The following is a 14,153-nucleotide window of genomic DNA, read 5'->3' as shown; positions in this document are numbered from 1 at the left end:
ATATCCACCTGCTGTGGAACGATGATGTTACACCTTTTCGATTTCATGTTCTTTACAGCCAGCTGTCACAATAACGTCACTTTGTGCAGTTTACGACCAAAAAGGAAATATCCGGGCTTCTCTTTTGCCAGTCTTGTGGGGTTGTCATTTGGATAAACTAGGTTGGATCTATCAGGCTAGATGGGGGCTCCCTGGTGGACCAAGTTTCCACGATGTATCCCAAAACGTATGTGTGGTCCGAAGTGAGCCACATTCTTCCGCTTTTTCATCCTTTGATATTCTAGCAAGGCTTCGCTTCAATGTATAACAATTATCTGTACACCAGGCCACTACTCATCGAGGCCAACATCAGTGAAGTCATTATCTCTCCACTCTCGGTTTGCAGCGATTTGCGCTCAGGAGACATCCAATGGTGCGTTAGTCGCCTCGATCTTGTGAAGCCACTCTTCAGCTTGACTTGAATACGAACGAAGTCTTGGCCATCTGAACGCGGGGCATATCCACGCTACTAGCAACCTTTCAGCTCGAGACAAGACTTGATGAATCTCAAGCGGAATATGACTACTCTGCCTTCCTTAGTTTCTAGGACTGGGCCTTCGTTGCCAAATTCACCAATATTGGCGGCAAGTGCCAACGATTGGGTCCAAGGAAACTCGAGAGCCCCTGCCACTCGACGATATTCAGGAAACGCCAAGCTATGGCACTGTGCCGTCTGTCAATATTCACATGAAGCAAGCAGCATCATGCTAGCTGCCTTGGTGTCGTCGTCACCTGGCTGTTGCCTATGCTCATTCTTGCTGGATCTTATCGCCGATTTCCGTCCCGAAACTGTACTAGATTCAACAGTGGGAGACGCTGACGCGATCGTGGACATCACTTGGAATTGCAATGTTAATATGCCGGGCGATCTCACGTACTATCCGGTCAAGCTCGAATGCCCACATCTTTGGCTACGACTGGAAATCTGTGAATCACCTTGTAAGTGTGAGACCGGCCATCCCTTAGCTTAGATGGAGATATGTGGGCCTTCAAACTGGTCACAGCTCATCGTCGGATGCTGCTTACCCTTTCAAGCCTATCCAGGTGACAGAACACCAGACTTGGGAAATCGAATCAGTGGAGACACAAGCTCGGATTCATCCTCCTTCAGAGCTAGCCAATGGTTGTTAGACTGTCTTGCAAATCACGATCAGTGTGGACCTGGAAATTCTAATAAGGCACGTCCATCGAGACTGCTTCACGTCGGCAAAACGTGGTATGGCCAGGGCGACTTGGAGGTGAAGCTGCTAGATTACCCGAACATCACAGACCGCGTCACCCCCCGCGACCCAGAGTATGCTTGTCTGAGCTATTGCTGGGGTGGAATCTCGGACATGACCACGACGAGAGCGAATCTTTACAAAAGGACGCTGGGTATCGACTGGGAGAGTCTACCGAAGACATTTCAACACGCTATTGAATTCACTAGGCGCATGCAAATCAACTATCTTTGGATAGATGCCTTGTGCATCATTCAAGATGACCCAGAGGACTGGCAGAGGGAAGCAGCACGTATGGGAGACATATATTCCAATGCGTTCTTCACGATATCCGCAATGACGGGTTCCAATAGCAGAGCGGGATTATTCTCCAAATCGTCCTCTGGCAGAGCTCCCGTCAGACCGTTTTATATCCCAGCCGAAGGACCAGCACATGTTCTATTCCGTGTTCGAGAAATCCTTCCCCACCGTGGAATGTACTTCGACGACTCGAATGGCTATTCCAGCTGGACCGGGGATTATCAAGACGGTCTCTTCCCGCTGTTGCGCCGGGCATGGGTGTATCAGGAACGGCTCCTTTCGCGGCGTATCGTGCACTTCACACCTCATGAGCTCGTCTGGGAGTGCAAAGGAAATGCGCATTGTGAATGCGGCCAAATTAAGCAAGGAGACAACGCGAACAGCGAGGGCCTCCTGAGTGCATCCAGGATCGACGCCCAGAAGTACAGCGTCATCAAGTCCAACATGAGATGGTGGCACAGTAAAGTCGAAGTCTACTCGAAACTGGACCTGACGTACGCAAGCGACAAGCTCCCCGCGCTGTCGGGTATCGCTGCTATGGTGCAACAACGCGTCGGCGGGCAGTACCTAGCGGGATTGTTCGCGGTGGATCTGTGGAACGAGCTACTATGGCGCATCGATGACCTCGACGGAGGAGAAGACAGGTGGTTTGGCAAGTCACGACGAACCCGAAGGGCCCCGGAATACCAAGGCCCATCATGGTCCTGGATCTCTCTATCCGGCGGCTTCGATGGGCTATATTTCCCACACGACTCTGACTCGCGCGCCCTCGAGACCGACGGCCGCTACGTCCAGATCCTAGAGATTAAATATACGCCCGTCGGGCTCGACCCGTGCGGCCAGGTGTCCAGCACACACATGGTCCTGGCGGGCTTTCTCGCGCCATGCCTGCTCCGCTATCCCCTCGAGCGAGCAGACCCAGAGGGCGGAAGAAACAAGTCAAGCCTGCACTACCTCTACTATGTGCAATTCAAGAAATACGAGCTGCTCATCTTCGCAGACTACCCGTTCGACGAGCCCGGCCCGCATCATATCCCCGAGCGGACGCGCCTGTACTGCCTGCGCATTGGGAAGGCGAAGTGGGAGCAGAGAGACAAGTCTCGCGATTACGGCGGCCGCAAGCCCCCGCGTGTGCCTGTCTGGAAGACCGCTGATCTGCTTGTTCTGCGTCGGACAGGGGCGGACACGGACGCAGACACTGCTGTCGACGGGCAGATAGCTCGGCAATTCCCCCGGAGGTGGCGCAGCGAGGAGATGTGCACGTACGAGCGCGTCGGCTTGCTCTCGGGCTTCTCGACGCTGCTGCAGGGCTCGGCGCCCGGGCAGCTCGCGATGATGAACGAGGAGGCGGATGAGGAGATCTTTGATCAGGTGGAGAGGTCTGTGTTTAGACTAATTTGAAAGGAGATACTTACGGCTGGGTTGTTGGAGCTGTGGACTTAGGGTTATTTTAGAAGCGCGATTTGAGACTGGACAAGAGTCGGTAGTCGCAACGATCTGCACCATGATTTAGAGAGACGAGCCACAGTTTCGCATTGTTTTACTGTCTTCACTAGTTGAAATAGTTATGTCATTACATCGTTTCAAGTTCAGCACTGGCTCTGCCTCCATCTCCATGCTCAAAGCACGAGGAATAGCAGCAGTAGCCGGGAAGGCGGCGTGCATGTTCTTCAAAAGTTCTATCCTCGGTCGTGGCTCGCTGTCGTTCAGTGTATGTTTAGGTTCCATAATTCGATAGAAGACCTGCTTCTCCACATCCTCACAGTTAGACAGTGTGTCAAAATGTTCTTGTGTGCCCCAATAATCCCGCTCGTTCAACCTCCAATATGAAGCCCCTGCGACGCCGCGCTCGGAAAAGAAAGCAAAGAAAAGAAACGTGAAGTACATGAAAGGGTACGTTCGACGCCTTTCCAGTCATCGTCGTCGGCAGCGACTAGTCCCGCATCGTGCCAAGCGTTAGAAGCATGGCAATGTCATCATCAATATCATTCATTCATCGACATCCATTGCTGTCCTCTCATCCCGCATCCTTTTTACCGCTGTTTTCTTGCACCCTCCACAGTACACAACCCCACAGTACAAACACTCGAAAGCACACTTGGACTTGTTGACCTTCTTCTCGAGCAGGTTCTGCTTTGGAGAAGATTTTGGCTCGCTGTCTTCCTTGTCGTCTTTCGTGCCTTCTGTCGTTTCTTCTGCCGTTTCCGTCGGTTGCTTGGTTTCCCACACTTTGGCACCCTCGAAACATGATAAGCAACCTACTTCCAGATCACCAAGCTGCTTTGGATCGACACCCACTAGCCAGAAATCTGGGATGTGTTGCTTCTCAAAGTCCCGGAACTGGTGTCGACAGCCCCAAATATCCCACGACTCATCACTGGGCTCCTCTCCAAAATCATCCGAATGATTTTCCCAGTCCTGTGCATCGGGGTCATCCAAATTCTCGAGTTCTGTAGCTGCGGCATCGGTGTTGGCTGCAGCTTGGTCTTCGGTGGGACCTTCTCCAATCACCTGCTGTTGGATGGTTCTTTCGGCAAGTGTAGAGGGGATTTGGGTTGCTTCGGCTGTATTGGTTTCCGCCACCATTTCTGGTACTACAATGTTCTCGGTAACAGGAGCAGATTCCTCAAATGTTACGTTGTCGGTTTCCGTTGTTGCCATTGGCTGCTCGGCCTGCACCATCTGATCAGGCACTGAAGTGTCAGGCTCATCTTCAGACTCAGAATCATTTGCATCAGGTTCCGACTCTTGCCCATCTTCTCTTGCCACACGACAAGGCTTCCTATAGCAAGCGTTGATAGGTCTTCGACAGTCCCAGCACCAATGAGCGCCGCATTGGCATCTGACGTGAGGACAGCCATACATTTTCATTACACCGGTGCCACATTTGGGACAAATCTTGTAGTGGAACTTATCCAAGATAATTTCACGCTGTCCCCCTTTGCCACAGGCGTGGTTCTTGCCAGCTTGCTCTTTGCATATGGTACAAACCATGGCAAGGCATGTGGGACAGATAACTTTGGTTGCGCCTTTGGCTATCAGACGAGGAGGAAGAAAGGTTGAACACCTAGGCACGGGGCAGTAGAGAGGATTTGGGGTGTTGTTTTCGTCGAATTTCAACTTGTAGGTGTCAATTTCTTCCATTGATAAGATTTTATTGGCGACATCGTGATGAACAACCATAGCACAGCACGTGACTGGCATTCTCTCCAGATCCGTCAACGCAACTTTGAACTCGGTCTTGAGACAATCATAGCAACGCGGGGAATTGCATTTGCGACACGGAGTAGAATAAGGGCCATCGAGTTCAACGTAGCAAACCTTGCACTGAGGCTTCGGTGGCTTAGGGGGATCCTTCCGAAGGCGTTTCCGAGGACGCCGTCTCGCATCAGGCTGTGAGCCTACCAGTTGCTGTGGCTGTTCCGATTCATCGTCTGCAGGGTTATCGATACCTGCGCTATCCATGTTGTTATGGGAGAATGGGTTGACCGAGAAAGTCTGGCCGTTAGTGATAAGCTCTGGGTGAGCAGCGAGGGCTCTGGCCGCCTCGGAGGAGTTGCGGAAGGAGATGATGCATTGGCGGATACACAAATCTTCACCGACGTTCTCTGTGTCGGTGGTGATATCCACATATCCCTCCAAATCCTGGAAGGCGCGAGTGACATCGGCGAGTGTCAAGTGAGGGAGGAGGCCAGGGTTGCTAATGATAAGTGAAGCAAAACCTGGTTGAGCCATTTGCTGCGAGTCATCAAACGGACCAGCGAGGGCAGTGACAGTGTCGGATGTGAAATCTGTTGGTAGTGTTGGTACTGTCGGCACCAATAGAGGACTGAGAGGGCGAAGAGAACGAATGCCAAGATTTATCAGAAGGGAGGACGTTGCGGCAGAGCTGGCGGCAGGATTGGCAGCAGCAGGGGTGGCTGTCGAGGCTGTCGAGGCTGTCGAACGCCGCCGGTGAAAAAGGCGGGTCAAGAAAGAGCAGGCCATCGTGTGAACAAAATGGGTGTCAAAACAAAAAAGATGTGAGGCTTCAAGTAGATTCTTTGATAGCTGATACAACAGCCTACATGGGTTAGACTGGGTGGGACTGGGCTGGATTGGGCTGGATCGCGCAGGCAGCAAGGCGCCAGGTACAAGACAATTTGATAGAGCAAAATACTCGGTAGATGGGACAAATTACCAAGCAACAGGCTTGAAGTAGCAAAGAGAGATGGTCAGGCAGATCTAAGGGAGCAAAGAACAAAGTGCAGAGAAGGATGCCTTATAAGCCAGTTCGCACGGTGGGCCACAAGGCTGCACATTTTGAGTCACATATCGGTATGCTAGGTTGACAGAGCAGGCAGACCGCAGCACTGCCTGCAATTGGTGGACCTGATCCAGGCTGTACCACCGGACCAGAATCTGCCTAGAACTATAAGCTGATCCTTGAATCCTTCGAGGGCACAGCCATTGGCCGGCGAGATGACTGCGTATGACTCCAAGTCCATTGAGAGCCCCGGCACTGCTGAGTATCGATGAGTTCGACCGAATCGCACAGGAGAGAAAGTCAATCTGAACCATTCTTCTAGACGGCCACATGCAGCAGATGATGAGATGATGTCAAAATCAACACCGGAGAATTGTTGAGGGATCCTCCAACAGGCATAGCCTCCGGAAAAACAGTCTATCCGGCATCGCCAAGATATCAATTATGCCCAGACGCGTTCCCTCCCGCTGCAGTGACTGGCTGGTTGACGCGTGACTTCCTGATGACCCTCAGCTCTGAGACGCACCGCAAGGTGCACTGCCATTTCTCCAGCATTGACTCGTTATCACCGCCAGCCCTCCCCCTATATCCACTACCAATGGCCCGACTCAAGCGTCGAGCGGACGCGATCTCTCGTGACCCTTCCGAATCCGATCCTGAATCAGACGAACCTCAACCACACCGCCGTCGCCGCTCGACTTCCGAATCGTCGAACCAATCCAACCCCTCCTCGGTGGCCTCCGATCACGATGAGCCCACCGGCCAGAACCAAGAGCAAACCCTCGTCAAGAAACTTGTCCGTCTAGCCCTGGCAACAGAATACTCTCGCACCCCGCTTCGACGGAGCGACATTTCGACCAAACTCTTCAAGGACAGTTATCTACCCTCACGGAATTTTCGCACGGTTTTCGATGGCGCTCAGAAGATTTTGAAAGATACCTTTGGCATGGAACTGTTCGAGCTACCATCCAGAGAAAAGATCAATCTCAAGGATCGTCGGTTGCAAGCCACCCAGACAAAGACTTCCAATTCCTCGACCAAAAGCTGGATTCTCGTTTCGACCCTCCCACCAGGCTACAAGACCAACCCGGCCATAATCCAGCCCACGAAAGCCCCAGATGTCGGCACCGAGGCCGGATACACCGCTCTATACACCCTTGTCATTTCCCTGATCTACCTAAACAACAACTCTCTTGCAGAACAGAAATTATCCCGCTACCTGCGTCGGCTGAACGCCGACACCAACACCCCTTTTGGCATGCTCGACAAAGTCCTCCAGCGGATGCAGAAAGAAGGATATATCGATAAGCGAAGGGACACCGTGATGGGGGAAGAAGTGACGGAATGGTTCGTGGGTCCGCGTGGAAAAGTCGAAGTCGGGATTCGAGGCGTCACCGGGCTTGTGAAAAGCGTCTACGGCCATGGCGCAGTATCACTGTTTAAGAGACAGCTAGACGATGACGAGGAGGCAAATAACTTGGCCAAGGTCGAAGGGGAGGAACTCAATGCTAAGCTGTCACGCAGTCTAGGCGTCAAGATCACCAGCGACACACGTGCTGCCCAACAAGAGGACGGGGCAAGTGAAGATGAATTGGCAGATGTCTCCGGAAGTGCTGACCCTGAAGAGGCAGGTCCTTCAAGACGGCGGCAACAGAAACAACCAGCCCGGGGAGGGAAGAGGCGGCAGGCAGTGCAGGATGATAATGACGACGACGACGACGACTAACAAGCGTCCATTGTACGAGAACAGGCCTGTACAATTTCTACGAGCGTGAATATCTATTCTCACTCACGAGAAACAGCCTCAAGGAGTTACTTGTCCGGGGACAATATGAAAGCCTAACCTGGAAGAATTGATGTTTCTACCAAAAGCTTCGTCCATATCTATGTGTCTATCAGTAATACCCAAGGAGAAATGAGAGAACGAAGTCGCCGTACTCAATCCGCACCACCGTATGGGAGAAAACACCGGTCGCTATGACCATGACCATGACCATGACCATGCCCAACCCTGACGATGCAATGTTCCTCTCGTGCCGCCGCCGCGGGAACCACTCCCAGAAAGTGTCAGTCTAGAATCGGTGGGTTGCCATACTGTGTCGCCAGTGGTGCGGAGTGAGGTGTGATGATCGGTAGGTTGATAGATTGCCGGGATGCACACACTGATCAGGCAACTATCTGTCTAGTTGGTTAGGAGCGATCACTGGGATGCTCGCTATTGTGAGGCGCGGATAGCTTCTCCAGCTCGACTCTCTGGAAGAGTTTCGACCTGCTTCGCTGGGCGGGCTGTCGGTGTCGGCGGCGTGTCCCCTTTAAATCATCGCATCCACGGTCCTCCCAAAACCATCAAAGAATGCACACTTGGACCAAGGAGATTGTCCTGCTTCTGCTAATACTGCGGTTGGAACTCTCGCGTCAATGCCGGCGCGTCTGACTTACTACTAGAAGCGTGTCGTCCAGATGTTTCTGGATTTTTTTTTGGTTGGCGTTCTGTGACCCCAGTATCGGAGCAACTCGTTCTAAAACTCCCAGGCAATGAATGTATGCTGGTCGGTATGACTGACTGAGCCTATTTTCTATTGTGCCCATTAAAGGCCGTTTATCCTTCGAGGCTCTCATCTGCGTCTAGCCAAAGCTGTCCATCATGGCTTCATCCCTCGGCTCGTCAGATGTTGGTAGCGGCTCGGTGTGATCTCCTTTCGAATCGGAAGGCCATCAGCCTCTTGATAATGTCGGTATCCAAAATCGACAATGACTCCGACATCGAGCATATTTTGACTCGCAACAACTTCTGCTGCAATTACCCCATTCCGTCTCCTGCGCTCTCTCCTCTATCTCCTTCTTTCTGCCTCCATGGTCTCTGTGAGATATTAAAGTCTTCCAGGTAGCGTGATGATAAACAGATTTAGCCAAAAGGCGAAAAACCACCCCTAGGAGGACCACCGCCACCAGCGAATCGAAACCCACCTCCTCCACCAGCACCACTACCTCCTCCTCCCATACCATTCATCATATTGAACAACATTTCTGGGTCGATCTGAACGCCGCCTCCACCAAACCCACCCATACCACCCATGCCGCCGGGGAAGCCTCCGCCCATGCCGCCCATGCCAGGCTCCATCAGGTCGGCACCGGAATCATACATGTGCCGCTTCTGAGGATCAAGTAACGTCTCCTTTGCCTCGAGGCAATCTTTGAACTCTTCTTCTTTCTTCTTGTCGCCCATCGTCTTGTCTGGATGCAAGACGGCTGCTTTACGCTTGTACGCCCTCTCGATATCTTTGTCACCGGCGTCCTTGTCGATGCCGAGAATCTTGTAGTAGTCCTTGCGCTTGGACTTTTTCAGTTCGAGTTCTGCGTTTCGTAGTTCTTTGTTGAGTTCAGCGTCAGACGGATTTTCCTCCGCCATCGCCTTGAGGTCTTTCACAGCCTGTTCCCAATCCCCAGACTCGCCGGTGGCTTTTGCTCGAGTTCGCTTGGCCTTGGAGTAAGTTGGGTCAAGTTTAAGGGCCAAATCGCAGTCAGATCGGGCTTCATCAAACTCCTTGATCTTGATCCTCGCTAGTGCCCGGTTCCCCAGGAGTTTGGCATTGGTGACCTTATTTGACGGATCGATCGTCAGGGACTCCGTATATGCCACCACCGCGTCCGAGTATTTACCGCGCTTGAACATTTCATTGGCCGACGTTCTGGCCCGGTCGAGTTTTTTCATGGTACGCAGAGAATTTCGTGCATCGGTATTGTCTGGATCCAGGTTAAGTCCCTGGCGGAAGTAGTCTTCTGCACGCTCGTAGTCACTCTTGCCTTGCCGAGGCTTGTCGTCTTTCAGATAGAACGCTCGACCTGCAAGGACAATGGCTTCGGCGTCCATGGGATTTTCCCGCATCAAACTCTGGGCAATTGCTTGCACCTCACCGAGAGCATTGGCAGAGCCAATTTTCAAATTCGCCTTGGCTCGCAAAATTTGCCATCGTCGCGGAGTGGGTGTTCCTGCGCCGAGGGTCTGCTTCGCCTGATCGATGCTCCAAAGTGCCATATTACCATTACCCTCTTCAGAATTGATCTGGTTCTCAGCAACCTCTATTGAAGACAACACTTTACAAGCAGCGGCAGTATCTGTGGTGGAGGCATTAGGGATCTTCGCATATGTATCCAGTGCGTCCTGTGGCCGACCGAGTGACGTATAGATACGGGCGAGTCGATGTAAGATTTTGTCATTTTTGGGATCTAATCTGCTTGCTTGTAGAGAATCCCCCAGTGCCTGACTGTATTTATTGGCTGAAATGTAGGCTGCGGCTCTGTTGGAAAGATACGTAGGATTTGAGGGTTCTGCATCGACCGCTGTGCATATTTGTCAGCCTCGGTTTTACCGAGAAGGGGGAAAAGGTGAGAAGGGCAGCGTCCAACAAAATGGAATTTTGCGAATGTGCCATACCTTTTGTATATTCAGCTATTGCCCGGTCGTAATCCTTGGCCTTGAAGAATTTGTTACCGGCAGCTTTGCATGCTTCAGGATCGACTTTATGAGGGGTGACTCTGTGCGGAGGGGGCGTAGGGCTTCTCTCGTCCGAAGCATTACTGGTTCCGTTTGTGCTGTGATCGCTAGGATGTTCAGGGAATGCGCCAGGAGCCTCTTTTGAGGGAGTGACGGGGGGCGAAGAACCATTGACAAAATTCTGTTCTGAAGCCTCGGGAGTGTCTCTGTCCATAGACATGGATGAGCGGTTGGCCTCAGCCTCTTGACGAGCCATCTGAGCCGTGAACAGTTGACGCAGTTGATCAGGAGGCAAATTCAAAGGATGAGTGTTTGGATCGTGTTTGGCCTTCCTCTTCTCCTTGTCTCGATCTTTGTCGTGTTTCTTGGGAGACTTGGACTTCCGCATGCCAGTGGTAAAAGTCGGATTATGACTAGCCCGAGTGGGAGCCGCAGGCGCAGGCGCAGGTGCAGGTGCAGGGCCTGACGCAGGCGGCCGCGAGACAGTTGGTGGGGACGCGGCAAGGCCTTCACCAAAGCCAAAACTCGGACGATTACTTGTTGAAGGCGAAGAATCCAACGACCGCAGATGGGACCGAAGATTCTGTTCCGTTAAGGGAGCCGCCTTTCCCGACTTAAGCTTTGACTCGTCGGCTTGAAAAAGCGGGAGGGGAGAGGTGTAGGATGTGGAACGGGCTTTGGAGGTCAGTTTGCCGGCTGCAGGATGGCGAGAGGGAGAGAGAGAGGGAAGTCGGGAGGTGGCAGAGGACAGCTGACGGGACTCTTGCTGGGATGTGGCTGTGGCAGTGACCGTGAAAGCATACGATGTCTGTCTCTCTCTGTGAATCGTTTCCTGAGTCGATCTGGGATTTCGTGTTTGAGTCTGAGTCTGAGTCTGATTCTTTTCCTGGCTTTGCTGCGGTGAAAATTTGTGCTGCTTATCTTGGGCAGGTGCAGGGCTGCGGTGGTCATGGTGCTGGTCACGGTTCTTGCCATCGAACTCTCTAGAACTTCGGGGATTTTTGGCGCCGTTAGGGGCTCTAGGGGCTTGTTTGGCGTGGTGACCCCCGCTGGAGCTGGCCCCTCGGGCGTCGCTGCAGGCGCTGTCATGGGTGCTCGATAGGCCATTCAGGCTTGCTAGGCCTTCTAGCCCCTGTCCTCGCCTCGGCGCGCGCTCACCCGTCCCCTTGACTGGCTTCCGGATGTTCATAGGCATGTTGCTAGTCTGGCTAACGGTCGCTTGTTCTCTCGCTTCTGCACCTGTTGGCTCCTCCTGGGTTGCCCAAGGCGAATGATCGGACGAAAGGCTTCTCCGTCTCTTGCGTGGATTCATTCTGTTGATCGTCCTATTGATTCACTGGCCAGTCTATTCGTTGCAACCAATGACTGGCTGCGCACAAACCTATTGTTATGTGACGAGGGGAACGAGAGGATGAGGCCAAACCGACAAACGCAATCGGGTGCCATGATTGTCACGTTCTAAATTACTACAACAGGCAGCAGTGGCATGGGTATTGAATCACATCACTGTTTAACAAGGCGCTAAATGTGACCACCCTTCACGATCTGTTAGTATTGAAGATATAGTACGCAGTAAACAATTAGGACGCAGGAAAAAGAAGATGTACACAAAAACCATTATCACCCTCAGCCGTCTCATTCTGCATTACTCTTACAAGTCCAACTGTTCCCACTTTTATCATTGTGGATCGCATACCCCGAGGCATAGAGGCCGATACCACAGCTCGCAAGACCCAGCAAGAAGAGCCCCGCATTAACAGCAGTCAGGCACATCTTCCGCCAGTTCTTGAAGCACTGACCGTGGTTGAGAAAGACCCAGAAAATACCGGAGACACCATAGGTAAACCAAGACGCAAAAAGACTTGAAATCAATGCCAATAAGTCGTTGAAATTGGGAATCGATTCGGCTATGATCCAGGCGATCACCCACAGTGTAAGTGTGATTCCAAGCCAACTTCCGACCGCGAGGGAGGTTCTCTTCGACATGTGTCTCGTACCTCGGAAGAGTCGAACATAGATGTATTTGGAGGCGACATGGCCATAGATGACGCCTGCAATGATGATAGTGGGAATGGCCAGCCCCCATGCGACTTTGCCCAATGTGCTCCCAGCAGACCCCAGTGCAGGCGAATCGACGTCGTCACCTCCATACGCATACACAACCATAGCAACAAGGAAGTACATGCCGGTATCGGTGACCTGCAGCAACACCAGCGCTTTAGGAAAGTCCTTTGGATTCTTCATTTCCGAGATGAAGCTGAAGAAGGCCACGTGGCCTGCATAGGCGAAGATGATATTGCTGACACTGAGGAACGCGCTTGCGAACGGGACAGCCTGGGTCGCTCGAAAGTGGCCTTCAGCTGGGTTCTTCTCACCTACTCCAGCCATGGTGACGACCACAGCGGTGACGATGCTGAGGAAGCTGGCACACGACAGCCAAGATACTTTCAACAGAGTCCGCGGAATGTCGAAGATCCAGAAGAGTACCAAGCCAACCACGCCCCATGCTATCGTACAAGTGGCGCCGTTGGTCAAAGTGCTCAAGCAGATGGTCCAGGTGAGAATATGACTCGCCATGCTGAAGATCAGGAAGATGGTCTGGGCGGCGCCGAGGAACTCTCGACCGAACACAGCCCAGCGAGGTCCCAATGGTTCGAAGAGTATGTGTCCAGCATCGGCCATATTATGAACCTGGAGATATCGCTGTCAGTACAAGAGAGCATTGAGTGTCTATATGAGCCTGCATCCTACTCACCCATGGATAAGCATTCTTGAATTGCCCGATGACATAACCAGAGTAAGTGGCCACAATTCCCAAGCCTAAAATCAGGATCGCTCCGGGCACCATACCAATCGTCGCTAAGACCGACGGCAGGGACAGAATCCCGAGGGAGATGGTTTCCGCAATCATGACTAGAAAAGAAAGGATATTGTCAGTTAAGGGAGGCGACACCATCGACCACGATGAACATACTCATACTACATTGCCTATCGTAATACGTTAGTTAGCACAGAGTTTGACTAGAACGCTTTGCGACTGACTCACCACCACTCCAGAGTACGGTATTTGACATCATCTTCATCGCCTTCGTCTGCAAAGGGATCTACGTTCTGGTACTCGCTGCGACGTCGCCATGCCTCCTTGAGGGATGAACGCCGTCGCTCTGAATGATCGTATATGGCTTGTTGCCCTGCAACATCGTCGCGTGCCTTTTCCGCATCAGTGCCGAAGGGGTCCGTCGAGGCGCGCAAAGTGGGTGATCGAGATCCAGGAGCCATCTTGTAATTAAGCCCCCAAAGGGCCAGCCTGCACGCTCTGAAAGAAAAGGCACAATCCTGTCTGGTAAGGGATATTTCACTCAAATATTTAGCAATCAATATTCTCACGCGAGCAGGATCTAGCGGCAAGAAATCAGCAGACAATAAAAAGCATAACCGCCAACCGTCATATCTCTCGAACACGAGTCCTGCCCACAACGCATATCTGCATGATGCCATCGTCGGAATCCCGATACCTCCACAAACGTCACGCTTTTCATTCCCGCTGTGACGTCCTGGAGGAGTGGATGGAAGGGGAGATCCGAAAAGTGGAGTACACAATGCCAGCCTTCTCATGGCATTCGCAGAATTATGCTGTCAGAAGATGATGACGAATCGTGGATCCCCGTGGCTGCTCGGCCGAGTTCCGGATAAGCACCGCTTTTATGCGTGGCTCTGGAGCTTGGACTTGCTTGATAGCAACTTGGCATACTGGGCTAGTGGGTGGCAGAACGTCATTGCTGGCCTCCCTACAAAGGTACGGCCCAGGATGGCCAGGGCACAATGCACAATGACGAACGGAGCTTGCTTGTCT

General features: G+C 52.3%; 5 protein-coding genes across 5 annotated transcripts; 2 read left to right on the top strand and 3 right to left on the bottom strand.

The window, feature by feature from the left end:
* Nucleotides 1-896: 896 nt before the first annotated feature.
* A1O9_06414 (uncharacterized protein) lies at nucleotides 897-2,960 on the top strand (the record flags this gene model as incomplete). The annotated part of the gene is made up of 2 exons (XM_013405624.1): nucleotides 897-978; nucleotides 1,075-2,960. 2 exons carry the CDS (start codon nucleotides 897-899, stop codon nucleotides 2,958-2,960), a joined length of 1,968 nt encoding a protein of 655 aa, XP_013261078.1.
* A 588-nt stretch (nucleotides 2,961-3,548) lies between these two features.
* A1O9_06413 (uncharacterized protein) lies at nucleotides 3,549-5,546 on the bottom strand (the record flags this gene model as incomplete). Its single annotated transcript, XM_013405623.1, has 1 exon — nucleotides 3,549-5,546. One exon carries the CDS (start codon nucleotides 5,544-5,546, stop codon nucleotides 3,549-3,551), a length of 1,998 nt encoding a protein of 665 aa, XP_013261077.1.
* Nucleotides 5,547-6,403: 857 nt separating this feature from the next.
* Nucleotides 6,404-7,531, top strand: A1O9_06412 (uncharacterized protein; the record flags this gene model as incomplete). Its single annotated transcript, XM_013405622.1, has 1 exon — nucleotides 6,404-7,531. One exon carries the CDS (start codon nucleotides 6,404-6,406, stop codon nucleotides 7,529-7,531), a length of 1,128 nt encoding a protein of 375 aa, XP_013261076.1.
* A 1,179-nt stretch (nucleotides 7,532-8,710) lies between these two features.
* Nucleotides 8,711-10,688, bottom strand: A1O9_06411 (uncharacterized protein; the record flags this gene model as incomplete). Its single annotated transcript, XM_013405621.1, has 2 exons — nucleotides 8,711-10,146; nucleotides 10,241-10,688. 2 exons carry the CDS (start codon nucleotides 10,686-10,688, stop codon nucleotides 8,711-8,713), a joined length of 1,884 nt encoding a protein of 627 aa, XP_013261075.1.
* A 1,247-nt stretch (nucleotides 10,689-11,935) lies between these two features.
* Nucleotides 11,936-13,579, bottom strand: A1O9_06410 (uncharacterized protein; the record flags this gene model as incomplete). The annotated part of the gene is made up of 3 exons (XM_013405620.1): nucleotides 11,936-12,991; nucleotides 13,056-13,213; nucleotides 13,363-13,579. The coding sequence occupies 3 exons, from the start codon at nucleotides 13,577-13,579 to the stop codon at nucleotides 11,936-11,938; spliced, it is 1,431 nt and encodes a 476-aa protein (XP_013261074.1).
* Between the last annotated feature and the right edge of the window lie 574 nt (nucleotides 13,580-14,153).

Source organism: Exophiala aquamarina, assembly GCF_000709125.1.
Source record: "Exophiala aquamarina CBS 119918 chromosome Unknown aczIA-supercont1.4, whole genome shotgun sequence".
NCBI classification, from domain to species: domain Eukaryota; kingdom Fungi; phylum Ascomycota; class Eurotiomycetes; order Chaetothyriales; family Herpotrichiellaceae; genus Exophiala; species Exophiala aquamarina.
The sequence above is the reverse complement of the archived record's forward strand: the minus strand, read 5'-3'. Positions and strand labels throughout refer to the sequence as shown.